Raw genomic sequence first — 24,538 nt, forward strand, 5'->3', positions numbered from 1 at the left:
ATTTTAAAAAACATACTGTAAAGTGCAGTATGGCTTTTATCTACTTTGAAGGTTTACAGCAGATCCTGTTTTCATCAAAATTTTCATTTGACACACGATGTTAGGAAGGGGTCTTTTATTTTGCATTGACCGACTATAAATCAGGAGGAGGGGTCGTAATGCAGAGCAAGGAGAGCAGCAGGGGTTCAATTCCCTCACCGGCTGAGGTTATTCGTGAAGGTCCCGCCTTCTCAATCTTGCCCCTGGTCTGAGCGGTGGTGATCCTCAGATTAAAAAAACAGCTTTCTACGATGCAACAGACAGGGAGTTGGGAACAACAATTATTTATAATACAAAAATGGAACATTTGTCACACAGGGGATTTTGGCAGCACGGTAGCATTGTGGATAGCACAATTGCGTCACAGCTCCAGGGTCCCAGGTTCGATTCCGGCTTGGGTCACTGTGCGGCGTCTGCACATCCTCATCGTGTGTGCGTGGGTTTCCTCTGGGTGCTCCGGTTTCCTCCCACAGTCCAAAGATGTGCAGGTTAGGTGGATTGGCCATGATAAATTGCCCTTAGTGTCCAAAATTGCCCTTAGTGTTGGGTGGGGTTACGGGGATAGGGTGGGGGTGTTGACCTTGTGTTAACCTTCAGACTCGATGGGCCGAATGGCCTCCTTCTGCACTGTAAATTCTATGATACAGGAAGACCCAACACAGGAAAGATTTTTCCAAATTTAAACTAGAACTTCCCAAGGCACCTTCCTCTACAGTAACTGTCTCTCACCTCTCCCCTTCCCATCACTCAATGCTCCAAACAGTTCACAGGTGTTTAGAATGATGTTTTTTTTGTATGTGGAAGTGTGAGTAGGTACGTCAGCTATATTGACCAGGAGTGGGGTGGGGAGCTTTAGTTTCGAGCTTATGCCTGCTGCTTTCTTGTGCCAATTTCAATACTGCTGTGCTTAAGAAATGGATAATTTTCTTGTGTGCATATCTAATTCAAATATGTTTAACACCGGGAAAGCTTTGGGACACCTTAATAATACATTACCTTCCCACTCTGGTAGGTTTATGTTTGCAAGGACTGGGTCACAATTCTTACCCATACAGTACCTTTGATTCAAGATAAACTTCATTCTTGAATTTAAAAGTAGATTTATATTAAATTCAAGTTTCGGAACCAATGGTCGCTTCAGCTTATCTGTTTGACTGAAAAATGTTGTAAAACAGCCAGCATATACCCATCTGCTTCTACATTTGTGTCGACTTTCACGTCCATTTTAAAGTGGCATGTATCTTTAGTGTAACTAGGGTGTTTCTGTAACATGGGGTTCCAACCAGCAAAAGGTGCATTAGCTTAAAAAAAGAAAATGACTGAAATGGGAAGGACATGCAAATTAGCTGGGTTAGCTTGCTGCTGAATTTGTGTGTAGTCCCCTTTCTGCACAGTTGGAATTTGGGCGATAGTCTCCCGACTATCCTGACAGGTTTGTCAGCACACACTTTAAACTGGAGTTCAAAGGGAAAAGAATAAAGTGGAATTAGCAGAAAACTAAAGAATACTGGAGTGTTAAGCGGTGCAAGAATTGGCTGCAGATTGGAGAATCAATTCCAATCAGTTACCCATTGTAAAATAGACAGAACGGAAGTACAGTATTTAGAGGCTTTGAAAAAGATGCTTTCCGAATATAAACCCCATAAATATACAAACCCCATAAATATACAAACCCCATAAATATACAAACCCCATAAATATACAAACATATTTACACTCCCACTTAAAGATGGGAGCCTTAAACACTCTACTCAACACAGACGGCAGTGTTACTTTAAGTAATGCAATCACATAGTAAAGGAGTTGAAAGTTTGAAAAAGGAGCAGTGAAAACCATAGCCGCTGAAAAATCAAACATCAGCCCTCAAAAATACATTTTTGTGCCATATTCTGCACTTATTGAAAGCAGCCAAAAGGGATCACAATTTAAGATAGTTCCTCAATGGAAAAGTTCCTGAATTGAAGTCATATTCTCAGATTCAAGGCATTTAATGGATCAGTACTCCTGGGTTTAAAGAATGGTGCACGCCGCTCCTACAGAAAAAAGACAAAAGGGAATTAAATGTCTCCAAACAGTTGAAGACAGGTTGATTCTTTTACACAAAAATGTGGGGGAAAACAATTCTAACACAATGGTATATACTAGATGTTTCGAATAATAATCTTTATTAGTGTCACAAGTAGGCTTACATTAACACTGCAATGAAGTTACTGTGAAAATCCCCATGTCACGGCACTCCAGCGCCTGTTCGGGTACACAGAGGGAGAATTCAGAATGTCCAATTCACCTACCAAGTACACCTTTTGGGACTTGTGGGAGGAAACAGGAGAACCCGGAGGAAACCCATGCAGACACGGGGAGAACATGCAGACAGTTACCCAAGTCAGGAATCGAACCTGGGTTTGTGACACTGAAGCAACAGTGCTAGCCATTCTATACTTTTATCATGCAACATCAGTAATTTGGCACTTATTACACCATATCTCCATGCATGTAGCACTTTCAGTATTTCCCTCATTCTCTTCTTTTGAAAAATATTTTATTAACATTTTCAATATGTTAACATTTTTACAAAGAATAAACTCAAATCCAACACAACCCCGTTTCCACCTCTTTGATGGCAACCAGATCCCCAAAGAGTAAAATAAACAAACCCCATCTCTAGTGGAACCCCTCAAGAGCAAATTTTGGGTGCGGGGGGGGAAAAGAAGAAAAAGAAGAAGAAAATAAGTTGACCTCCACCCCAACAGGACTCGCCTGCGAGCGATCAATGGAAGGAAAGGCTAAAACATCATCCCACAGCACCCGTCTGCAACTCCGACAGGTCTGACACCCCCAATATGGCCTAGAGGGTACCAGGCTCCAAATCCAGAAAGAGACATGGGACATCCCTGCCTTGTTCCCCAAAATAGTGGAAAGTACCCAGAATTTGTATCATTCGTTTGTACACATGCTGTCAGATTCTTGTATAACAATTTCACCCACGCCACAAACCTGGGCCCAATCCCAAATTTCTCCAACAATGCAGCAGATTCCACCCGGTCAAACACCTTCTCTGCTTGCAATGCCAGCTCCTCCTCCCAACTCCCTTCTGCCGGAGAAAGCACCACATTCTGCAGTTGCTGCACATTCACCGACAGCTGCCTGCCCTTAACGAACCCCATCTGATCCTGCCCAAACACCTTCAGGAGGCACTCCTCCAATCTAAGCACCAGCACCTTGGCTAATATGATAGCATCCACGTTCAGCAGAGAAATCTGCCTGTACGACCCACACTCTACTGGATTCTTCTCCAACTTAAAATAATAGTGAGATGGATGCCTGCCCCATCGTCTCTGGCAATACCCCCAACCATTGCACCCTCAAACATTTCCACCATCAGCAGTTCCAACTGATCTTTGCAATTCCACTGGAACCCATCCGGCCCCAGAGCCTTACCCGACTGCATCTTCCCCATCTCTGCCTGCTCTTCTTCCAACCCCATTGGTTTCTCCAGTCCCATCCTCACCACCTCCGGACACTCTGGAAATCCTCCCATGGCAGCTCCAACTTACTACAAGTCCCTATAAAAGTTGGTAGCACTGCTGCCTAACGGTGCCGAGGACCCTGGTTCGATCCTAGCCCCAGGATCACTATCTATGTGGAGTTTGCACATTCTCCCGTGTCTGCATGGGTTTCACCCCACAACCCAAATATGCGCAGAGTAGATGGATGGCCCACACGAAATTGCCCCTCGAAAATGAAAATAATTGGGGTACTCAATTTATAAAAAGTCTTACTCACCTGCTCCAGTGCCACTACCAGCCCACCTGTCCCATCTCTAATCCACACAATCTCCCTTGCTGTTGCCTAACCTATGGAGCTGGCCCGGCAGCACAGGTGCCTCAGCTCCAGGATCCATGTTCGATTCCCAGCTTGGGTCACCGTCTGTGCGGAGTCTGCATGTTCTCCAAGTGTCTGCGTGGGTTTCCTCTGGGTTCTTCAGTTTCCTCCCACAGTCCAAAGACATGCGGGTAGGTGGATTGGCCATGCTAAATTGCCTTTAGTGTCCAAAAAAGGTTAGGTGGGATTACTGGGATAGGATGGAGGTGTGGGCTTGTGTTGGGTGCTCTTTCCAAGGTCCGCTGCAGACTCGATGGGCCTAATGGCCTCCTTCTGCACTGTAAATTCTATGAAATTGTGACTGGCCAGCTCTCCATACTCAAACAACTCCCTCACTCGCCTCAGCTGCCTCCCCGTGGATAGATCAAACTTCGCCTGGAACTTCTTCCTCCTCACCAAAACGTCCTGGTTCTGGGTCCTCCGCATATCTCCCATCTACCTCCAAAATCTTCTGCATCAACTGCTCCTGGGCCTCCCTATCTACCTTTGCCCTAAAATAAACGACCTCGCCACCCCCTTCCACGTCTCCCATATCACCAATGGTGAAACCTCCCATCCGGTTAAACCTTGCGTACTCCTCAATTCAATCACATTCCCCATCTTAGTACAAAAAATTTGGACCCGCCCTCAAACCCACATCTAGCCTCCACGCTGGCCCCTTCTCCAAAACCACATCCACCCAGTGCGGTCCAATATCACGATCGCCAAATACGCTGCCTTCTTCACCCCACCTAGCAGCGCCTTCCCCACAAGAAAATCGATCTTTAAGTACACCTTATGCACTGGTGGAAAAGAAAGCGAGGACTCCCAACTCATGGATGTAAAAATTCCCATCCCTCCAATCTCCTTCATAAACCCGGCCAGCATAATTTCTCCCTGTCTCTTCCCCCCCCCCCCCCACCCACCGAAGGAGCCAGCGAGAGTGGCAGGAACCTATCTGTCTTCAGGTCCAACACTGTATTGCGATCAGTTCCTTCCCTCGTCACCATATCAACTGGCGAGTATCCAAATCCGGAATGGCAGCCAACATTCGTCACAAACCTAGCGTCAGCCTAGTTTGGGGCATATACGCCAACCAGCACCACCAGCCTCCCTTCCAATACATCCATTCCTATCTAGTACCTGCCCCCCTGGTCGGCGACCACTATCTCCCATCTGGAACCACACTCGTTTGCCCACCAATATCGCCCCCCCAGCCTCTGCTGATGAAGCGCAAATGAAACATCTGGCTCACCCAACCTTTCCTCTGCCTCAGCTGGTCCTTATGCTCTCCAATGGCTCTCCTGCAACAGCACCACGGCCTTTTAAGTACACCTCACGGCCTTAAAGTGAGAGAAAGAGAGAAAACGTAAAATCTCTTCACCGGACCCCTAATCCTTAAACTTGGGTTCTTTTCACAAGATTATTTATTATAATTTGATAAAGACAAAATTGGTTATAAATGTTAAACATGTCTTGCCCACATGGAGAAAGTTGGTTTTATTTAATTTCCCTTTAAGATATTGAACAGGGCTTAAATGGAAACATAATCCCCCTTTATCTGTCTGTCTCTAGGAACATACATGTATTAATTTTGACAGTACAGTCAGCACAGGAGCAGTTATACTCTTAGAATCACGAACAGCAAAGTGAAACGACTTTTCCATTTCTTACACATTGTAAAAACTACAAGGATATTCCTGTGCAAAAAGTTTCAGAGCAACAGCTGTAAATCAAACTTGATCACAATACTTAATGCATCATGATCTTTTCCATGGCAGGACAGCCATTTTAAGTTGTCTATTCTCATTTCCGATCTGTTGATGTGAACATATAATGAATGACACTGATGCAAAAATGAACAAACTAAAGTTTTCATTCAACAAATCATCAGAATATCAGTCTGCAATTCATTTCCCTGCAAAACATTTTCTCCACTGAATTTTACCAAATAAAGTGTACAAAAGTTGAACAACTCATGTGAACTTCCATATTATTGTTGATCTGTTTATTTTATTGATTCCACTGGAGAGGAATGTTAAGACCAGAGTGCTACAGGTCTGTTTTATAAATCAGCAAACAGGAATGAGGCAGTCAAAGGAAGAAAATGGATAAGAAAAATCAATAGTCACATACATAAATTATTTTTGGACCTACCAAACAAATAGGCTCAAATTGGTTTGGATATCCTGGGTTATGAAAGAGGAACTTCCAGGTTTTCCCAATGCAGGTGTAAAATCTGGTTTGACAAATACTAGTTATTTGTACCTTGTTAGATCAACTACAAAGGAGGACTCCAAAGTTAGAAATTAAGAAGTTAAAGGCAGTATGGTGGCACAATGGGTTAGCCCTGCTGTCTCACGGCACTGAGGCCCGAGGTTCGATCCCAGCTCCAGGTCACTGTCCTTGTGGAGTTTGCACATTCTCAGTGTTTGCGTGGGTTTCACCCCTGCAACCCAAGATATGCAGGCTCGGTAGATTAGCCACACTAAATTGCCCCTTAATTGGAAAAAATGAATTGGTACTCAATTTATTTTTAAAGAAAGAAATTCTGACCTTAAAGAGTTTGTAATTAGAAGGATTTTATACCTGGAAATCCTAAAATCTTCCAACCACAGTAGGGCAGCTCAATGGTTAGCACTGCCACCTCATGGTGCCGAGGACCAGGTTCGATCCCAGTCCATGTGGAGTTTGCACATTCTCCCCATGCCTGGATGGGTCTCACCCCCACAACCCAAAGATGGACAGGCAACACTAAATTGCAATTAAAAAATAATTACAACCACCACGTAAGGGGGAAGAAAATGAAAACACCTGTCTGATTATAGAATGGGTGGAGAGAGGATAAATTAGCAATGTTTAAATTATCACCCCCCCCCAACCCAGTCTGTAGTTGTAACAGCTCAATTATCAATACTTACATACGATGGAAAATGCAACGACTAAGAACATCACCACTATCACAAGAAGAATTACATTCGCTTGTACATTGTTCACTGGCTTTGATGGCTCACATTCGTTACCTGCAATAGATTTCACATAAATACATGAACTTCAGTTCGAATCAAACATTAATTAAAATATTCACTACAATATACTCAAGACAACTCCAATAAATAGATATTGTAATCTTCTTCTTCAGCGATCACTCGCTAACGCGCATGATTGCCCACCTAAGAAACTCCCGAGTTACTGGTCATGGGTTCGGAGAGGTCTTGCACGGCTGATGAGCCTGATCCTAGAGCTGCAGCTTCGACCAAACACTTGGCAGGTGTTTCTGGGAAGATGGGAATTGGTCCTTTGACTCTAGATCGCCCATATTCCTTTCTCGGGCTCCTTTTCCAAGCTTCCTGTTGGGTGTCCTCGAAGATTTGTGTCCCTTCAATCAGGTGGTTCCTCCACTTAGGTCTCTTCTTAGTAAAGGTCTCCCAGACATGGAGTTTAGACGTTAGTGTTGTATTCCTCGAAGTAAGTGCCAGACAGAGAGAGAATGTATTTTTCGAGGCAAGTCTTCAGGGTGTCTTTGAAGCTCTTCCTTTGTTCCCCTCTAGTTCAGAAGCCTGTCTTGAGCTGGATTTATTTGGTGCTGGGAATATGGATCTGGATATTATTTCGTAAGCTGTCAATCTGATTTTCCATCCTACTAGTTTCTTCATATGGCAAGAGAAGTGTTATTCTTACAATAACATTTCTTTAGCAATGCTGACTTCAATGCACATCATTAAAATATTGATTGCAACTATTAAATAGACTGACTGGCTGGCCTTACCGTTAACAGAATGGCAGTCACCATTAATAGAAAGAGCGAATGAATAACTCTTCTCGCTAACAGGGTTCTTCATGGTGCAAGTGAAGATCCCACAGTCGGATTTGTTGGTTTCATAAATAATCAACGAGCTGTTGTTTTGCATCAACAGAAAATTTTGGCCATTTGTTATTATTTTGCCATCCTTCCACCACAGAACGGAACTTGCTTTCCCTGTCCTCACTTGGCAAGTCAGCGTAATAGTGGTATTCACACAGGTAGTGTTTATTGAAGGTTCAGAAAGCGGTTCTGCAAGAAGAGAATAAACAGATATGAGCACATGGACATCACTGCTTCACAATAAGTTTGTGTTGTTTAACAAGCTCTGTCCTTCGCAGGAACCTCACTGCATCAATCCTGAACTGAATCTCCGATGCCATAATCCCAACACAAAGGCAGTTAGCAGCTGAGTAGTTGCCCAGATGACATCATTTCCGACTGGCATTCCGGACTAAAACAAAATCCTGCAGTTTATGGACACCTGATACAAAGTGCTCAAAACCCTCAATAAATTAGGCAGCATTCAGGAGACACAAAGTTAACATTTTAAATTGCAAAAGGTCTTTAGCCAGAAATGTTTTCTCTACTTCATTCTTCAAAGATGCTGCTCAACTTGTCCAACATTTATGCTCTGATGATTGGGTGACTTTAAAATCGACATGTAGGTGAGGCAAACTACATTAGCATTAACGGCAGATGAATTCCTGGTGTGGTCAGGATTTTTTGGGTCGGTATGTTTCAGTGCCCGAGTAATTTCTGATGAAAATGTTGAATTCCTGTAAACTGTTGCAGTTGGTAAGACCTCGTCTATTAATGTTAGAGCTATTCAGTGTTTGGAAGAATTCTGCACCTTTTCTCAAGAAAAAAAAACTAGGTGGAAGTAAACAAGCTTCAAGAAGATTTAGACAAGTTGAGTGAGTGGCAAATACATGGTGGGTACATCATATGGTGCATAAATGTGAAGTTTTCCATTTGGCACGAAAAACAGAATGCCGAGTATTATTTAAATGGTGATAGACTGTAAAGTTGATGTGCAAAGGGATATGGGTATCTTAGTGCGGCAGTAACTAAAAGCAAGAATGCAAGTGTAGCAATCAGTTAGGGACATTGGTATGTTCCCCTTCATTGCAAGGAGGACGGAGTACAGGCGCAGGGATGTCTTACTGCAGCTGCACAGGATCTTGGGGAGACCATGGGGGTCCCAGGTTCGGTTCCCGGCTGGGTCACTGTCTGTGCGGAGTCTGCACGTCCTCCCCGTGTGTGCGTGGGTTTCCTCCGGGTGCTCCGGTTTCCTCCCACAGTCCAAAGATGTGCGGGTTAGGTGGATTGGCCATGATAAATTGCCCGTAGTGTCCTAAAAAAAAGTAAGGTTAAGGGGGGGGTTGTTGGGTTACGGGTATAGGGTGGATACGTGGGTTTGAGTAGGGTGATCATGGCTCGGCACAACATCGAGGGCCGAAGGGCCTGTTCTGTGCTGTACTGTTCTATGTTCTATACCTGCAGCAGAATGTTCAGTGACGGCAGACTGATTTCTGAGACAACAGGATTGTCATACGAGGGAGAGATGTCAATCGGGCATGTATTCACTGGAATTTTGAAGAATGAGAGGGGATCTCATTGAAACATAGACAGGGCTGAACAGACTGTATGCAAGGATATTGTTTCCTCTGGCTTGGAGAGCCAGGAGGGCATCCAGAACATTGGATTGGATTTGTTTATTGTCACGTGTACTAAGGTTCAGTGAAAAGTATTTTTCTGCGAGCAGCTCAACAGATCATCAAGTACATGAAAAGAAAAGAAAATATATAATAGGGCAACACAAGGTACACAATGTAACTACATAAACACCAGCATCGGGCGAAGCATACAGGAGTGTAGTATTAATCAGGTCAGTCCATAAGAGGGCCGTTTAGGAGTCTGGTAACAGCGGGGAAGCTGCTGTTTGAGTCGGTTTGTGCACGTTCTCAGACTTTCTCATGCCCGATGGAAGAATGAATGAAAATCGCTTATTGTCACGAGTAGGCTTCAAATGAAGTTACTGTGAAAAGTCCCTAGTCGCCACATTCCAGCACCTGTTCGGGGAGGCTGTTACGGGAAGAAGTTGGAAGAGTGAGTAAGCCGGTGGGGGGGGGGTTTTTGCTTATGGGATCACAATCTCAGGATAGGATAAATTTAGGAATGAGATGAGAAGAATTTTCTTCACCCAGAGAGTGGTGATCCTGTGGAATTATCTACCACAGAAGGCTATGGAGGCCAAAACACATTAGACTTTTGACACTCAAGGGGTATTGGGAACACAAAAGTACGGCTTTGAGGTAGAGGATCAGCCATGATAACTTGGAATGGTTGTTTGACCTATTCCTGTTCCTACATTTCTAGGTGGTCATCAGTACAGGTTGGATGTGGTCATATTAGATTTATCTTCCCGTTCTATATTGATGTCATTGTCTTCAGTACACTCGAGTGGCCTGGCTCAGGGGGCGACAAGTGGGTCTCCTGCGGGATATTTGCTGAGTCCGGTATAGAGTCTCCCCCCCCCCCCCCCCCCATTTCATGCAGGTTGCATTTCAGTTTTATGCCTATGGATAAGTGATTTAAGTTTTGTCTTCAGCAAAATCAACAACAACAATTCTGTGCCTCATTTCTTAAGTTACTGAGTAAAAAGGGCAGCATGTGGCTCAGTGGTTAGCAATGGGACTGCGCCGCTGATGACCTGGGTTTGAATCCCGGTCATCCTGGGTCACTGTCCGTGTGTAGTTTGCACATTCTCGCTATGTCTGCGTGGGTTTCACCCCCACAACCCAAAGATGTGCAGGTTAGGTGGATTAGCCACACTAAACTGCCCCTAAATTGGAATAAAAAATAATTGGGTACTCTAAATCTATATTTTAAAAAAGAGTAATTAATGAGCTACAACACTTTCAAGTGACAAAGTAATGAAGCTACTTGCCAAAGAATTTCAAAATTATCCTGCTTCTCAGTCTTCCATTTACTGTGAGTATATAAATTCCTTCGTCTCTAACTGTTACATTAATTACTGTCAGAGTAGCAGTGGACTCATTAAAATGTAAACGATCTTTGAACTGTTCATTTGGCTCCTCTTTAGTGAGATCTGGTACGTAATCCAAAATAGTAACAAGGTTTGCATCACTGCCAATGAATTCCCATATAACTTCACTGTTGCCCAGAGCCGCTCCGATTTCAGGATCCAATAACGGTGATGAACCAATGACAGCAGGCACTTCTTCCTGTCCAACTGATAGACAAAAATAAGTTAGTTAAACACTGGCAATGAAACAAAGAACTGACAAATAACAATTCATTTTATTTAAAGTGTTCGGTGACTTTTCTAAACCTGGATTTTTGAGAGTAGAGGTTCCACTCAGCTTTAGCAACTTTTATTCTTCTTCTTTGGTTACTGATAAGGGCCATGGGCCGGGATTCTCCGAGCTCGTAATATGCCGGAGAATTGCCCAGGGCGCAGGAAATTCCAGCTGCGCCGCTCCAAAGCTGGGCCGCCGATTCCCCGGCGACTGCAGGGGGGGGGTGATCTGACTCAGAGGGCGCGGGCGCCACAGGGTCCAGTCTGCAATCGGGAGCTTCCGATCGGTGGGCGGCCGTGATCTGGAGGCGGAGAGCCTCCGACTGCAGCCTGACAAGTCCGGAATCCCGGCTGTGTGCGGATTGAGGGAGCGAAACACCCAGGGCGCGATTCTCCACACCCCACGACGGGTCGGAGAATAGCGGGACGGCTTCTGACATTTTTCCCGACCTCCCGCTATTCTCCCCCCCCCCCCCCCCACCATGGCTGCCCCAAACACGAATCGCTGCTCGCCGTTTTTTTAACGGCGAACAGCGATTCTCCCCTATCCGATGGGCCGAGTTCCCAGGCCTTTACGGCCGTTTTCACGAACTCAAACACACCTGCTCTCACCGTTCGTGAAAGCGGCCACAAAGTGGAGAACCGATCGCGGGCAGCGGGTCCGATACCCGCGCACTCTTTGTTCCTCCGCCGCCTCGCTGGATCAGTCCGCGGGGCGGCTGAGGGGCATGACGGCCCTCGCATGCGCGGATTTCACGCGTGATGACATCTTCCGCGCATGCGCGGGTTGGAGCCGTCGTTGTTGGAGCCAAATGACATCATCGTGCACGTACCCGCAGGTACCCTTGGCGCGCGCGGGCTTAGCGAAATCCGGTCCCGGGAGGGGGCGCGGAGGCTGCCGTGCCAGTTTCACGGCAGCCTTCACATTGGCGGAGAATCGCACCCCACAGCCCCCCCCCCAGCTCCCCAACCAGCCCCCCTCCCCTGCTCAACCAGCCTCCCCCCTCTCCTCCCCAACCAGTCCCCCTCCCCAAACAGCCTCCCCCCTCCCCTCCCCAATCAGACAGCACCCCCTCCCCAACCAGCCTCGCCCCCCCTCCCCCCAACCAGACAGTCCCCCTCCCCTCCCCCACCAGCCTCCCCCCTCCCCTCCACCAGCCCCTCCCCCCCCCAGCCCCCTCCCCCCACCAGCCTCCTCCTCCCCCCCCCCCCCCCCCCGCCTGGAGGAGCCGATCACAAAACTCAAATTGCCGGATTGACATCCTTACCTCCCGCTCCGAAGGAGAGGCCCAGGTAAAAGCAGCCGAGGAAAAAGATGACAGAAACTCCCCGGTCCATCCACAAATCTGCAGCCCCGGGACAGAGAGGCTCCGACTGCAGCCTGACAACAAGTCCGGGATCCCGGCTGTGTGCGGATTGAGGAGGGAGCGAAACACTGGCGGCTGCTGCTGCTGCTGAGACGGACTGAAGCCGTTTATCCAGCTGACTGGGGGCAGGAAACAGCGTCTGCTCAAGGAGACGGACTGAAGCAGTTTATCCAACTGACTGGCGGCGGGAAACAGCGTCTGCTCAAGGAGACGGACCGAAGCAGTTTTATCCAATCCAATGGAGGCAGGAAACACAGAGCTCCAATCACAGCGCCGACACCAACCCACATCAATCGCGCCCACTTCCACAATTCGCGCGCGCCACTTTTCTGTTTGCAAATACTGTATAAAACTAACCACATTTCTCCAACACCATAACAATGCATTCAGATTTTAAAATATTCATCATCTAGATCTTGGGTGTGGAAGGAACAAGTTCAAACTTTACAGATGACACATTTTTAAAAAAATGTTTCTATTGGGTTTTGTTTTACATGGTATATACTGTATAAATGTCCACAAAATGACAAAGGGTTTATTTTTACAAAGGGGGGGCACGTGGCTCGTGCCCCTAATGCCTCCCCCCCCCCCCATCCCAACCAAATTTTATTTACTGTAAAAAAATTTTTTTACAGTACTCAATTAATTTTTTTCCCAATCGAGGGGCAATTCAGCGTAGCCAATCCACCGAGCCTGTACATCTTTGGGTTGTGGGGGCGGAACCCACGCAAACACGGGGAGAATGTGCAAACTCCACACGGACAGTGACCCAGAGCCAGGATCGAACCTGGCTCCGTGAGGCAGCAACTGCGCCACCGTGCTACCCTCGGGGAAACCTTTTTTGACATGTGGTGGTACACTGGATGTTCTCTATATTTCATCATGGAACACACGGTAATTTGGTACTTATTATGACATATCTCAATGCATGCAGCACTTTCACTATTTCCCCCATTCTCTAAAGACTGGGCTCTCCTTTAAAAAAAATTGATTAAAATTTTCAATATTTCAACATTTTAACAAAGAATAAACTCAAACCCAACAAAACTCCCACCCCCTTCACCTCGTTGACAGCAACCATATCCCCAAAGTATAAAATAAAGAAACTCTCATCTGTTCTCCTCAGAGCAACTTTCACGTTCTCAAGGTATACAAGGACTCCATTAGATCCCCCAGTCACAACTTCCAGTGGCGGCCATGGAGTGAGTAGTCACTTATTTGGGAGCTCCCCCTCTTGTGGACCTTTTTCCCCGACTTATGGGGGTAAAATAGAAGACGAGTGTGAGGTAAAGGATAAGAATCCACCACCAGTTTATGGATTTGTGGACCAGCAGTGGTCTGAAAAGGAGAGATCGTTGGTCGAAAGTGGAGTCTGCAGCATAGGAAAATATGGCGGAGGCTCAGAGACTGGGATTGTCGGCTCAGTGGTCAACGGAACAGCTGGTGGAATTCCTCCAGGAGTGCTTTGCTAAGCAAAGACAAAAGTACCTGGACCCGATTAAGACGGTGATCGACCGGGTGCAGCAAAGATTGGAAGCCCAGGCTAAGCGATCCGGAAGGTGAAAGAGACGGTTGCTAAGCACAATGAGCAGCTAGCCGTGATGGCGGTGGAGATGGGGCTGATGAGGAACCACCAGAAAAGGCTGCAAGATAAAGTGGAGGATTTGGAGAACGGGTCGCGCAAGCAGAACCAGAGGACCGTTGGCCTCCCGGAGGCAGCGAGGGATCGGACGCAGGGGCATATGTGGCGCGTATGTTCGAGAAGCTGCGTTTGCTCGACCCTTGGAAGTTGACATGGCGCATAAGCACTTATGAGGAAGCTGCAGATGAATGAGCCGCAGAGGGCGATGGCGGTACGAATGAACCAGTTCCTGGACAAGGAACAGATCTCGAGGTGGCCGGGCAGAGGAGGAGCTGCAAAGGGGAAGATAACGAGCTGCGCATTTACCAGGACTTTGGTGAGGAACTGGCCAAAATAAGGGCGAGCATCAATAAAGTGAAATCGGCCCTCTTCAAGAAGGGGGTGAAGTTCGGTATGCGGCACCCAACTCGTTTGTGGGTAACTTCCCAGGATAAAGAACTTTATTTTGGATCACTGGATGAAGCGATGAACTTTGTTAAGTACAGGGGACGTGATGGAGGACATTGAATTTGGGGGCAAGTAACTCTGTACCTATGCTGCTAAATTTCTTTTCTCGTTGAGTTTTGTCTGTATTGTTTTTGTACCAGTTTTTGGGCTGCTGCTCAGTTTGGTATGTGGGTGAACTTTGTTCTTGGGGGATGGTGGGTGAAATTTTCTTCTGTGTTTAGTTAGGATTGTTATGTTTTGCATATGTATGTTCGAGCTGTGGGGGTGGAGGGGGAGTGGGGATAGGATGCTTGGCGCCATAAGCAAGGGCTACCAGGTTAGCTGGGTGAGCTAGGTCACGGAAGCGCAGTGGGGGGCAAGCAGGCTCTTGGGATTGTTATTTTGCTATGGGGAGGGGTGGAATTGCTCTGCTGACAGGGGCGGGACTGACGCTTGGAGACAAATTGGAGATCGATGACAGTGAACACCCGAGGGCGGGCCTGAGGAGGCGCAAGACGCAAGCTGGAGGCTGGACTATAAAGGTTGATGGTGGATCGACAGCTGGGGGGGGCGGGATTCCCACCCCGACCAGGCTGATCACATGGAACATGAGAGGGTTGAATGGGCCAGTCAAGAGGGATCGCGTGTTCGCGCATTTGAAGAGTTTGAAGGCGGACGTGACAATGCTACAGGAGACACACCGGAGGGTGATGGATCAGACTAGGCCGAGGAATGGGTGGGTTAGGCTGGTATTTCAATTGGGGCTAGACGCTAAGACTAGGAGATAGCGATCTTGATCAATAAGCGAGTGTCATTTGAGGTAGGAAATATAGTGGTGGACTCAGGGGGGGTAGGTACATTATGGCGAGTGGGAAGCTGGAGGGGATGCCGGTGGTATTAATGAGTATTTACGCACCAAATTGAGATGATGCGGAGTTTTTGAGGCAGGTGTTGGGGAAGATTCCTGAACTGGATTTGCATAGGTTGATCATTGGGGGGGGGGGCTTTAATATGGTAATTGATCCGAGGTTGTATTGGTGAAGTTCAAGGTCAGGAAGGGTGCCAGCCGCGGCGAAGGACCTAAAGGGGTTTATGGAACAGATTGGGTGGGGGGGGGGGGGGGAGAAATAGATCCATGGAGTTTCAGACTGCCAAGAGCAAAGGAGTTTTATTTTTTCTCCCACGTCAGTGGTCCTACACATAGATTCATCACCTTCACCTCCCACCGCCCTTCCTATCCAGCCCCCCGCCCTAACTGGCGAGACCCAGCACTAGCCACCATTACCTCTACCCCTCCTCCATAATCCCCCAACCACTTCCTCTTCAAAACACCTCACCCAGTATTGTCCCCATTCCTATTCTTGGGCTCTTTTCACAAGGTTAATTACTACAATTTCATAAAGACAAATTGGTTATAAATGTTCAACATGTCTTGCCCACACAAGAAAGTTGGTTGTATTTAATTTCCCTTTTAGATATGGAACAGAGCTTAATGGAAAAATAATCCCCATTTATCCAGCTGTCTCTGGGAACATGCCATGTATTAATTTTGACAGTACAGTAGGCACTGGAGCAGTTCCATTAGAATCTCGAACAATTGGGAAGAAGAGTTGGGTGGGGAGTTGGAGGCCGGATTATGGGAGGAAGCCCGGACGCAAGTCAATGCATCCTCATCGTGTGCCAGGCTCAAGCCTGAAGATGGCCCACAGGGTGCACATTGAGGGGGTGGATTATAGGTGTGGACACTGTGTGGGGGGGGGGGGGTCCTGAGAACCATGTCCATATGTTTTGGGCATTTCCGAGGCGGAGGGGTTTGCTGACATCATGTCAGAAGTTTTAACGGTGATGGTGGTGTCGAGCCCAGAGGTGCCGATCTTTGATGTGTCGGAAGATCTGGGAGCCCAGGTGGTGAGAGAGACAGATGTCCTTGTCTTTGCCTCTCTGGTGGCCGGAGATGGGTCTTACTAGGTTGGAGGGACTCGCAACATCCGAAGTCAGGGGAATGGGTTAGTGACGTGGCGGGGTTTCTCAGACTCAAGAAAATTAAATTTGCCTCGAGGGAATCACTGCAGGCGTCTGCCCGGAGGGGGCAGCCGTTCATCGGCTTCTGTGAGAAAAACTAAGCTGTCAGTGGGGGGGCCATGTTGGCTAGGGTTTGTTACTGCAGAGTGGGGGGTTATATTGTTTTGTCCTTCTTTGAAACCTGATGTTTAAAATTGTTAATTATAAATGCCTTAATAAAATATTTTCTAAAAAAAAAGAATCTCTTAACAGCAAAGTGAAACAGAATTTCCATTTCTTACACAATTATGTAACAATTACACAAATATTCCTTTACAGAAGTGTTCAGAGCAACAGCTGTAAATCTAACTTGATCACAATACTTACAGTCCATTATGATCTTTTCCACAGACAGCCATTGCCTCTCTGCATTTATGATCTGTTGATGTGACATAATGAATTACATTGATGCAAAAATGAACCAACTAAAGTTTTCATTCAACAGATTATCAGAATATCAGGTCTGCAATTTATTTATCTGCAAAACATTTTCTCCATTGGATTTTACCAAAGTTGAACAACTCGTGTGAACTTCCATATTATTGTTGATCTGCTTATTTTATTGCTTCCACTGAAGAGAGGGGTTTCACGGGAATAAGACCACAAGATATAGGAGCAGAATTAGGCCACTCGGCCCATCGAGTCTGCTCCGCCATTCAATCATGGCCGATATTTTCTCATCCCCATTCTCCTGCCTTCTCCCCATAACCCCTGATTCCCTTATTAATCAAGAACCTATCTATCTCTGTCTTAAAGACACTCAGTGAATTGGCCTCCACAGCCTTCTGCGGCAAAGAGTTCCACAGATTCACCACCCTCTGGCTGAAAAGATTCCCCCTCATCTCTGTTTTAAAGCATCGTCCCTTTAATTTGAGATGATGCCCTCTGGTTCCAGTGTTTCCTACAAGTGGAAACATCCTCTCCACGTCCACTCTATCCAGGCCTCACAGTGTCCTGTAAGTTTCAATAAGATCCCTTCTCATCCTTCTGAAGTCCAACGAGTACAGACCCAGAGTCCTCAAACGTTCCTCCAAATGTTAAGACCCGAGTGCTAGAGTCTGTTTTATAAAATCAGGAAAGAGGAATGAGGCAGTCAAAGGAAGAAAATGGGGTAAGAAAAAGGCGAGGCGGATCACGTCACATACAAAACCAACCAAACAAATAGGCTCCAATTGGTTTGGATATCCTGGGTTATGAAAGAGGAACTTCCAGGTTGTCCCAATGCAGAAGTAAAATCTGCTTTAACAAATACTAGTTATTTGTACTTGTTAGATCAACTACAACGGAGGACTCCAGTGTTAGAAATTAAGAAGTTCCAAAGAGTTTGTAATTAGAAGGGTTTTACACCTGGAAATCCTCACATCCACAGTCGGGGTGTCACAATGGTTAGCACTGTTGCCTTATGGTGCTGAGGACCCGGATTCAATCCTGGCCCCGGATCACTCTCCGTGTGGAGAGTTTGCACATTCTCCCCATGTCTGCCCGAGTCTCATCCTCACAACCCAAAGATGTGCAGTTGGACAGGCAACTCTAAATTGCACTGGAATTTTAAAAAGAAATCTCACAATCACCACTTAAAAGGGGGAAGAAAGGGCATCACGATGGCCTAGTGGTTAGCACAACCGCCTCACGGCGCTGAGGTCCCAGGTTCGATCCCGGCTCTGGGTCACTGTCCGTGTGGAGTTTGCATATTCTCCCGTCTCCGTGGGTTTCACCCCCACAACCCAAAGATGTGCAGGTTAGGTGGATTGGCCAGGCTAAATTGCCCCTTAATTGGAAAAAAAAATGGGTATTCTAAATTAATAGAAAAAGGAATGTACAGATATTATTGCACGATGCTTTGAAGTAATCGTATTAGAAAGGTTGATAACTATCACTCTCCAAATGGACAGAATTTATTATTCAAAGCTGACAGAACCAAACTCTGCATTTTTAATCTGGTGCCAAAGCAGAAAAATGGCAATTCTGGAGGGACTGAATTTACTTGAACCATGGACAGCATCTTGGGGACGGCATCCTGGGGACGGCATCCTGGCATTCCAGAGTTTTGCTGTGGTGCCTACATTAGAGACTGGATTCCATACCATACAACAGGGCGAGGAGGATAATAGCCGAGTAAACTTTAATTTTAGTCTACAGCTGAATGTAGTTCTGCTCCCAAACATGATCATGGAGCCATTCGGTAGCAGCATTTTCTTTCTGGATGCACTGGCATTTTCAATCCACACACATCATGAATGAAGCGCACCAAGGTATGGGAATTTTCTGCAACTTTAAGACTGGTGCCATCAATGGCTATGTCTGGCACTGAACAGAATGCTCTTGGCACTTATACTGGACATCCAAAATTCGATGCAGGGCAAAAAAAAAAAAGAGGTCTTTCATCATGCGGACCTTAACCGCATGGAGAAAATCCTTCAGAAAGTTAAGCTCAGTTGAATCGACTGTTTCTCCCATGTGGCGAACTAGAGGATTCTGAAAGTACAAAAGCATTATAATACGGACAGGTTTTGTGGATTTAACCTCCCAAGTAATGCAAAGTAATCTCCATTCTCCCAAACAATCCATCAAAGCAGAAGATTGGAGCACTCAGTATCAATGTTCCATTTCTTACTTGGGGAGCAGGTCTGCACCTCATTGACAGACAGGTTTGTATTTTGGTGCTGGAGTATACATCTGGATATTTTACGCTGTCAATCCGATTTGTATCTTCATATGGCAAGAGAAATGCTATACTTACAATTATATTTTTTTGGCAATGCTGACTTCAATGCACATCACTAAAATATTGATCACAACTATTAAATACACTGACTGGCTGGACTTACCGTTAACAGAATGGCAGTCACCATTAATAGAAAGAGCGAATGAATAACTCTTCTCGCTAACAGGGTTCTTCATGGTGCAAGTGAAGATCCCACAGTCGGATTTGTTGGTTTCATAAATAATCAACGAGCTGTTGTTTTGCATCAACAGAAAATATTGGCCATTTATTATTTTGCCATCCTTCCACCACAGAACGGAACTTGCTTTCCCTGTCCTCACTTGGCAAGTCAGTGTAATAGTGGTATTCACACAGGAAGTGTTGATTGAAGGTTCAGAAAGCGGTTCTGCAAGAAGAGAATAAACAGATATGAGCACATGGACATCACTGCTTCACAATAAGTTTGTGTTGTTTAACAAGCTCTGTCCTTCGTAGGAACCTCACTGCATCAATCGTGAACTGAACCTCCGATGCCATAATCCCAACACAAAGGCAGTTAGCAGATGAGCAGTTGCCCAGATGACACAGATTCCGACTGGTATTCCGGACTAAAACAAAATCCTGCAGTTTATGGACACCTGATACAAAGTGCTCAAAATCCTCAATAAATTAGGCAGCATTCAGGAGACACAAAGTTAACATTTTAAATTGCAAACGGTCTTTAGCCAGAAATGTTCTCTCTACTTCATTCTTCAAAGATGCTGCTCAACTTGTCCAACATTTATGCTCTGATGATTGGGCGACTTTAAAATCGACATGTAGGTGAGGCAAACTACATTAGCATTAATGGCAGATGAATTCCTGGTGTGGTCAGGATTTTTTGGGTCGGTATGTTTCAGTGCTCGAGTAATTTCTGATGAAAATGTTGAATTCCTGTAAACTGTTGCAGTTGGTAAGACCTCGTCTATTAATGTTAGAGCTATTCAGTGTTTGGAAGAATTCTGCACCTCTGCCCAAGAAAAAAAACTAGGTGGAAGCAAACAAGCTTCAAGGAGATTTAGACAAGTTGAGTGAGTGGCAAATACATGGTGGGTACATCATGTGGTGCATAAATGTGAAGTTTTCCATTTGGCACGAAAAACAGAATGCCGAGTATTATTTAAATGGTAAGACTGTAAAGTTGATGTACAAAGGGATATGGGTATCTTAGTGCGGCAGTAACTAAAAGCAAGAATGCAAGTGTAGCAATCAGTTAGGGGCATTGGTATGTTCCCCTTCATTGCAAGGAGGGCGGAGTACAGGCGCAGGGATGTCTTATTGCAGCTGCACAGGATCTTGGGGAGACCATACCTGGTAACAGCAGGGAAGAAGCTGTTTGAGTCTGTTTGTGCACGTTCTCAGACTTTCTCATGCCCGATGGAAGAATGAATGAAAATCGCTTATTGTCACGAGTAGGCTTCAAATGAAGTTACTGTGAAAAGTCCCGAGTCGCCACATTCCGGCGCCTGTTCGGGGAGGCTGTTATGGGAAGAAGTTGGAAGAGTGAGGAAGCCGGGTGGGGGGGGGGGGGGGGGGTCTTTGCTTATGGGATCACAATCTCAGGATACAGGATAGGATCAATTTAGGAATGAGATGAGAAGACTTTTCTTCACCCAGGGTGGTGATCCTGTGGAATTATCTACCACAGAAGGCTATGGAGGCCAAGACACATTAATTTTTTGACTAATGCACTCAAGGGGTATGGGGAGCACAAAAGTACAGCTTTGAGGTAGAGGATCAGCCATGATAACTTGGAATGGTTGTTTGACCTATTCCTGTTCCTACATTTCTAGGTGGTCATCAGTACAGGTTGGATGTGGTCATATTAGATTTATCTTCCCGTTCTGTATTGATGTCATTGTCGTCAGTACACTCGAGTGGCCTGGCTCAGGGGGCGACAAGTGGGTCTCCTGCGGGATATTTGCGGTGTCCGGTATAGAGTCTCTCCCCCATTTCATGCAGGTTGCATTTCAGTTTTTTGCCTAAGGATAAGTGATCTAAGATTTGTCTTCAGCAAAATCAACAACAACAATTCTGTGCCTCATTTCTTAAGTTACTGAGTAAAAAGGGCAGCATGTGGCTCAGTGGTTAGCAATGGAACTGCGCCGCTGATGACCTGGGTTTGAATCCCGGGTCACTGTCCGTGTGTAGTTTGCACATTCTCACCATGTCTGCATGGGTTTCACCCCCACAACCCAAAGATGTGCAGGTTAGGTGGATTAGCCACACTAAACTGCCCCTAAATTGGAATTTAAAAAAAGTGGGTACTCTAAATCTATATTTAAAAAAAAGAGTAATTAATGAGATGCAACACTTTCAAGTGACAAAGTAATGAAGCTACTTACCAAAGAATTTCAAAATGATCCTGCTTCTCAGTCTTCCATTTACTGTGAGTATATAAATTCCTTCGTCTCTAACTGCTCAATTAATTACTGTCAGAGCAGCAGTGGATTCATTAAAATGTAAACGATCTTTGAACTGTTCATTTGGCTCCTCTTTAGTGAGATCTGGCACGTAATCCAAAATAGTAACAAGGTTTGCATCACTGCCAATGAATTCCCATACAACATAACTGTTGCCCAGAGCCGCTCCGATTTCAGGATCCAATAACGGTCATGAACCAATGACAGCAGGTACTTCTTCCTGTCCAACTGATAGACAAAAATAAGTGAGTTAAACACTGGCAATGAAACAAAGAACTGACAAATAACAATTCATTTTATTTATTTATGCAAGTGTTTAGTGACTTTTCTAAACCTGGATTTTTGGGAGTCGAGGTTCCACTCAGCTTTAGCAACTTCTATTCTTCTTCTTTGGTTACTGATAAGAGCCATGGGCCAGGATTCTCCGAGCCCGTAACACACCGGAGAATTGCCCGGGGCGCAGCAAATTCCCGCCACGCCGCCGATTCTCCGGCGACTGGAGAATCGGCGCCAATACGGTCGCCGGTTTGGGGGGGGCGCTGAAATAGGCCCCCGCGGCGGTTCAAACTGGTACCATCCGGCGGGAGTTTGGACCCACGGTCACTGTGGACGTCAGGGGGGGGGGGGGGGGGGGGGGGGGGGGGGGGGGGGGGGGGGGGGGGCTCCACAGGGTCCAGGCTGCAATCGGGGGCTTCCGATCGGTGGACGGCCGTGATCTGGAGGCGGACAGCCTCCGACTGCAGCCTGACAACAAGTCCGGGATCCCGGTTGTGTGTGGATTGAGGAGGGAGCGAAACACCCAGTCCCACCCCGGCTGCTCAGGGAGACGGACTGAAGCTGAGCTGCAACAGGGGGTGACTGGGGCTGGGTGGGGACGGTTCCTTGAAAACAACCTGCAACATGCAACCTGCCCCATTCCTCCTCATGCCGTGTAGCTCCTCTTCATAGATCTGAAGCGTCTTCATTACCCTCTGCAGGCGCTGCCTGTCCAGGACCCTCTCAAAGTCTGGAACACGGTCGCCTGGCGCCGCAGCTCCCTCACCCCCGAAACACTTCTGGGTAACTGTACTTCAACAAACCGAGAGCCCCTCACAGGACAACCAGACACCCCACCCCCCTCCCTCCCCAACCAGACAACCCCCCCTCCCCCCCCCCCCCAGGCTTGGAGGAGCCGATCACAAAACTCAAATTGCCGGATTGACATCCTTACCTCCCGCTCCGAAGGAGAGGCCCAGGTAAAAGCCGCCGAGGGAAAAGATGACAGAAACTCCCCGGTCCATCCACAAATCTGCAGCCCCGGGACAGAGAGGCTCCGACTGCAGCCTGACAACAAGTCCGGGATCCCGGCTGTGTGCGGATTGAGGAGGGAGCGAAACACTGACTCCTGCTGCTGCTGCTGAGACGGACTGAAGCAGTTTATCCAGCTGACTGGGAGCAGGAAACAGCGTCTGCTCAAGGAGATGGACCGAAGCAGGGTAGTTATGGGGAAATTCTGGTTGGGGAGAGGGCCCAACCGAGAACCCCTCACAGGACAGCCAGACACCCCACCCCCTCCCCAACCAGTCCTCCCCCCCCCTCTCCTCAACCAGCCCTCCCCCCCAACCAGCCCTTCCCCCCCCTCCCCAACCAGCCTTCCCCCCTCTCCCCCCAACCAGACTTTCCCCCCTCCCCAACCAGCCCTTCCCCCCCTCCCCCCCTCTCCCCAACCAGCCTTCCCCCCTCTCCCCCCAACCAGACTTTCCCCCCTCCCCAACCAGCCCTCCCCCCCCCTCTCCCCAACCAGCCCTCCCCCCCCTCTCCCCAACCAGCCTTCCCCCCTCTCCCCCCAACCAGACTTTCCCCCCTCCCCAACCAGCCCTCTCCCCCCCTCCCCCCCAACCAGACTTTCCCCCCTCCCCCCAACCAGACTTTCCCCCCTCCCCAACCAGCCCTCTCCCCCCCTCCCCCCCAACCAGACTTTCCCCATAACTACCCAGCCCCACAACAAGCAGCGGTTCGAACATCCATTTACAAATCTAAAGGTTTCACTTCAAGTCTGACAGGGTCTTTGACAACCCCGGGAACAGCAGAAAGGGTAAAAAGTAGACGACTGGGCGGCACAGAATAGTATCCGATGGTTGAAATACTGAAAATAATCCTCAACTGCTGTAAACTTTCCCAACTCTGTTTCCCGGACCTCCCGCGCCTGGAGGAGCCGATCACAAAACTCAAATTGCCGGATTGACATCCTTACCTCCCGCTCCGAAGGAGAGGCCCAGGTAAAAGCAGCCGAGGGAAAAGATGACAGAAACTCCCCGGTCCATCCACAAATCTGCAGCCCCGGGACAGAGAGGCTCCGACTGCAGCCTGACAACAAGTCCGGGATCCCGGCTGTGTGCGGATTGAGGAGGGAGCGAAACACTGACTCCTGCTGCTGAGACGGACTGAAGTCGTTTATCCAGCTGACTGGCGGCGGGAAACAGCGTCTGCTCAAGGAGACGGATTGAAGTAGTTTATCCAGCTGACTGGCGGCGGGAAACAGAGCTCCAATCACAGCGCGGACACCACCCACCTCCAATCCCGCCCATTGCACAATTCGCGCGCCACTTTTCTGTTTGCAAATATAAAACCAAACACGTATTTCCAACACCATTTTATTTTTACATAAAACTTGGGAGGTTCAATCCCGGCTTTGGGTCACTGCCCGGGTGGAGTTTGCACATTCTCCCCATGTTTAAGTAGGTTTCACCCCCACAACCCAAAGATGTACAGGGTAGGTGGATTGGCCACGCTAAATTGGCTCTGAATTGGAAAAAATGAATTGGGCACTCTAAATTTATTTTTTTAAAAGTAAAAAACAAATTCAAATG

At 47.1% G+C, this 24,538-nt stretch overlaps 1 protein-coding gene across 7 annotated transcripts; it reads right to left on the minus strand.

Moving 5' to 3' along the window:
• Positions 1-1,122: 1,122 nt before the first annotated feature.
• LOC119976061 (roundabout homolog 1-like) lies at positions 1,123-24,298 on the minus strand. 7 transcript variants are annotated; one of them, XM_038816188.1, is made up of 9 exons: positions 23,923-24,298; positions 21,612-21,917; positions 19,352-19,633; positions 16,851-16,902; positions 10,656-10,961; positions 7,670-7,954; positions 6,822-6,923; positions 5,156-5,243; positions 1,123-2,072 (listed from the first exon to the last, which is right to left on the minus strand). In XM_038816188.1, the coding sequence occupies exons 3-8, from the start codon at positions 19,373-19,375 to the stop codon at positions 5,173-5,175; spliced, it is 840 nt and encodes a 279-aa protein (XP_038672116.1). In that variant the 5' UTR covers positions 19,376-19,633; positions 21,612-21,917; positions 23,923-24,298; the 3' UTR covers positions 1,123-2,072; positions 5,156-5,172. The 7 variants fall into 7 exon arrangements, with proteins under 7 accessions (XP_038672116.1, XP_038672115.1, XP_038672113.1 ...); XM_038816187.1 differs by lacking the exon at positions 16,851-16,902 and having other exon boundaries at positions 5,161-5,243; XM_038816185.1 differs by lacking the exon at positions 16,851-16,902.
• Between the last annotated feature and the right edge of the window lie 240 nt (positions 24,299-24,538).

The sequence above is a fragment of the Scyliorhinus canicula genome, chromosome 13, assembly GCF_902713615.1.
Source record: "Scyliorhinus canicula chromosome 13, sScyCan1.1, whole genome shotgun sequence".
Taxonomy (NCBI): domain Eukaryota; kingdom Metazoa; phylum Chordata; class Chondrichthyes; order Carcharhiniformes; family Scyliorhinidae; genus Scyliorhinus; species Scyliorhinus canicula.

What these genes read in the sequence shown, in the direction of transcription:
- LOC119976061 (XM_038816187.1), bottom strand. Translation starts at nt 19,493, where the DNA reads ATGCAAAACAACAGCTCGTTGATTATTTATGAAACCAACAAATCCGAC. An exon ending in GATAATTTTGAAATTCTTTG is followed by an intron (nt 7,955 to 10,655) that starts GCAAGTAGCTTC and finishes CTCTTCTTGCAG; the next exon opens with AACCGCTTTCTGAACCTTCA. An exon ending in TGACTGCCATTCTGTTAACG is followed by an intron (nt 6,924 to 7,669) that starts GTAAGGCCAGCC and finishes AATCTATTGCAG; the next exon opens with GTAACGAATGTGAGCCATCA.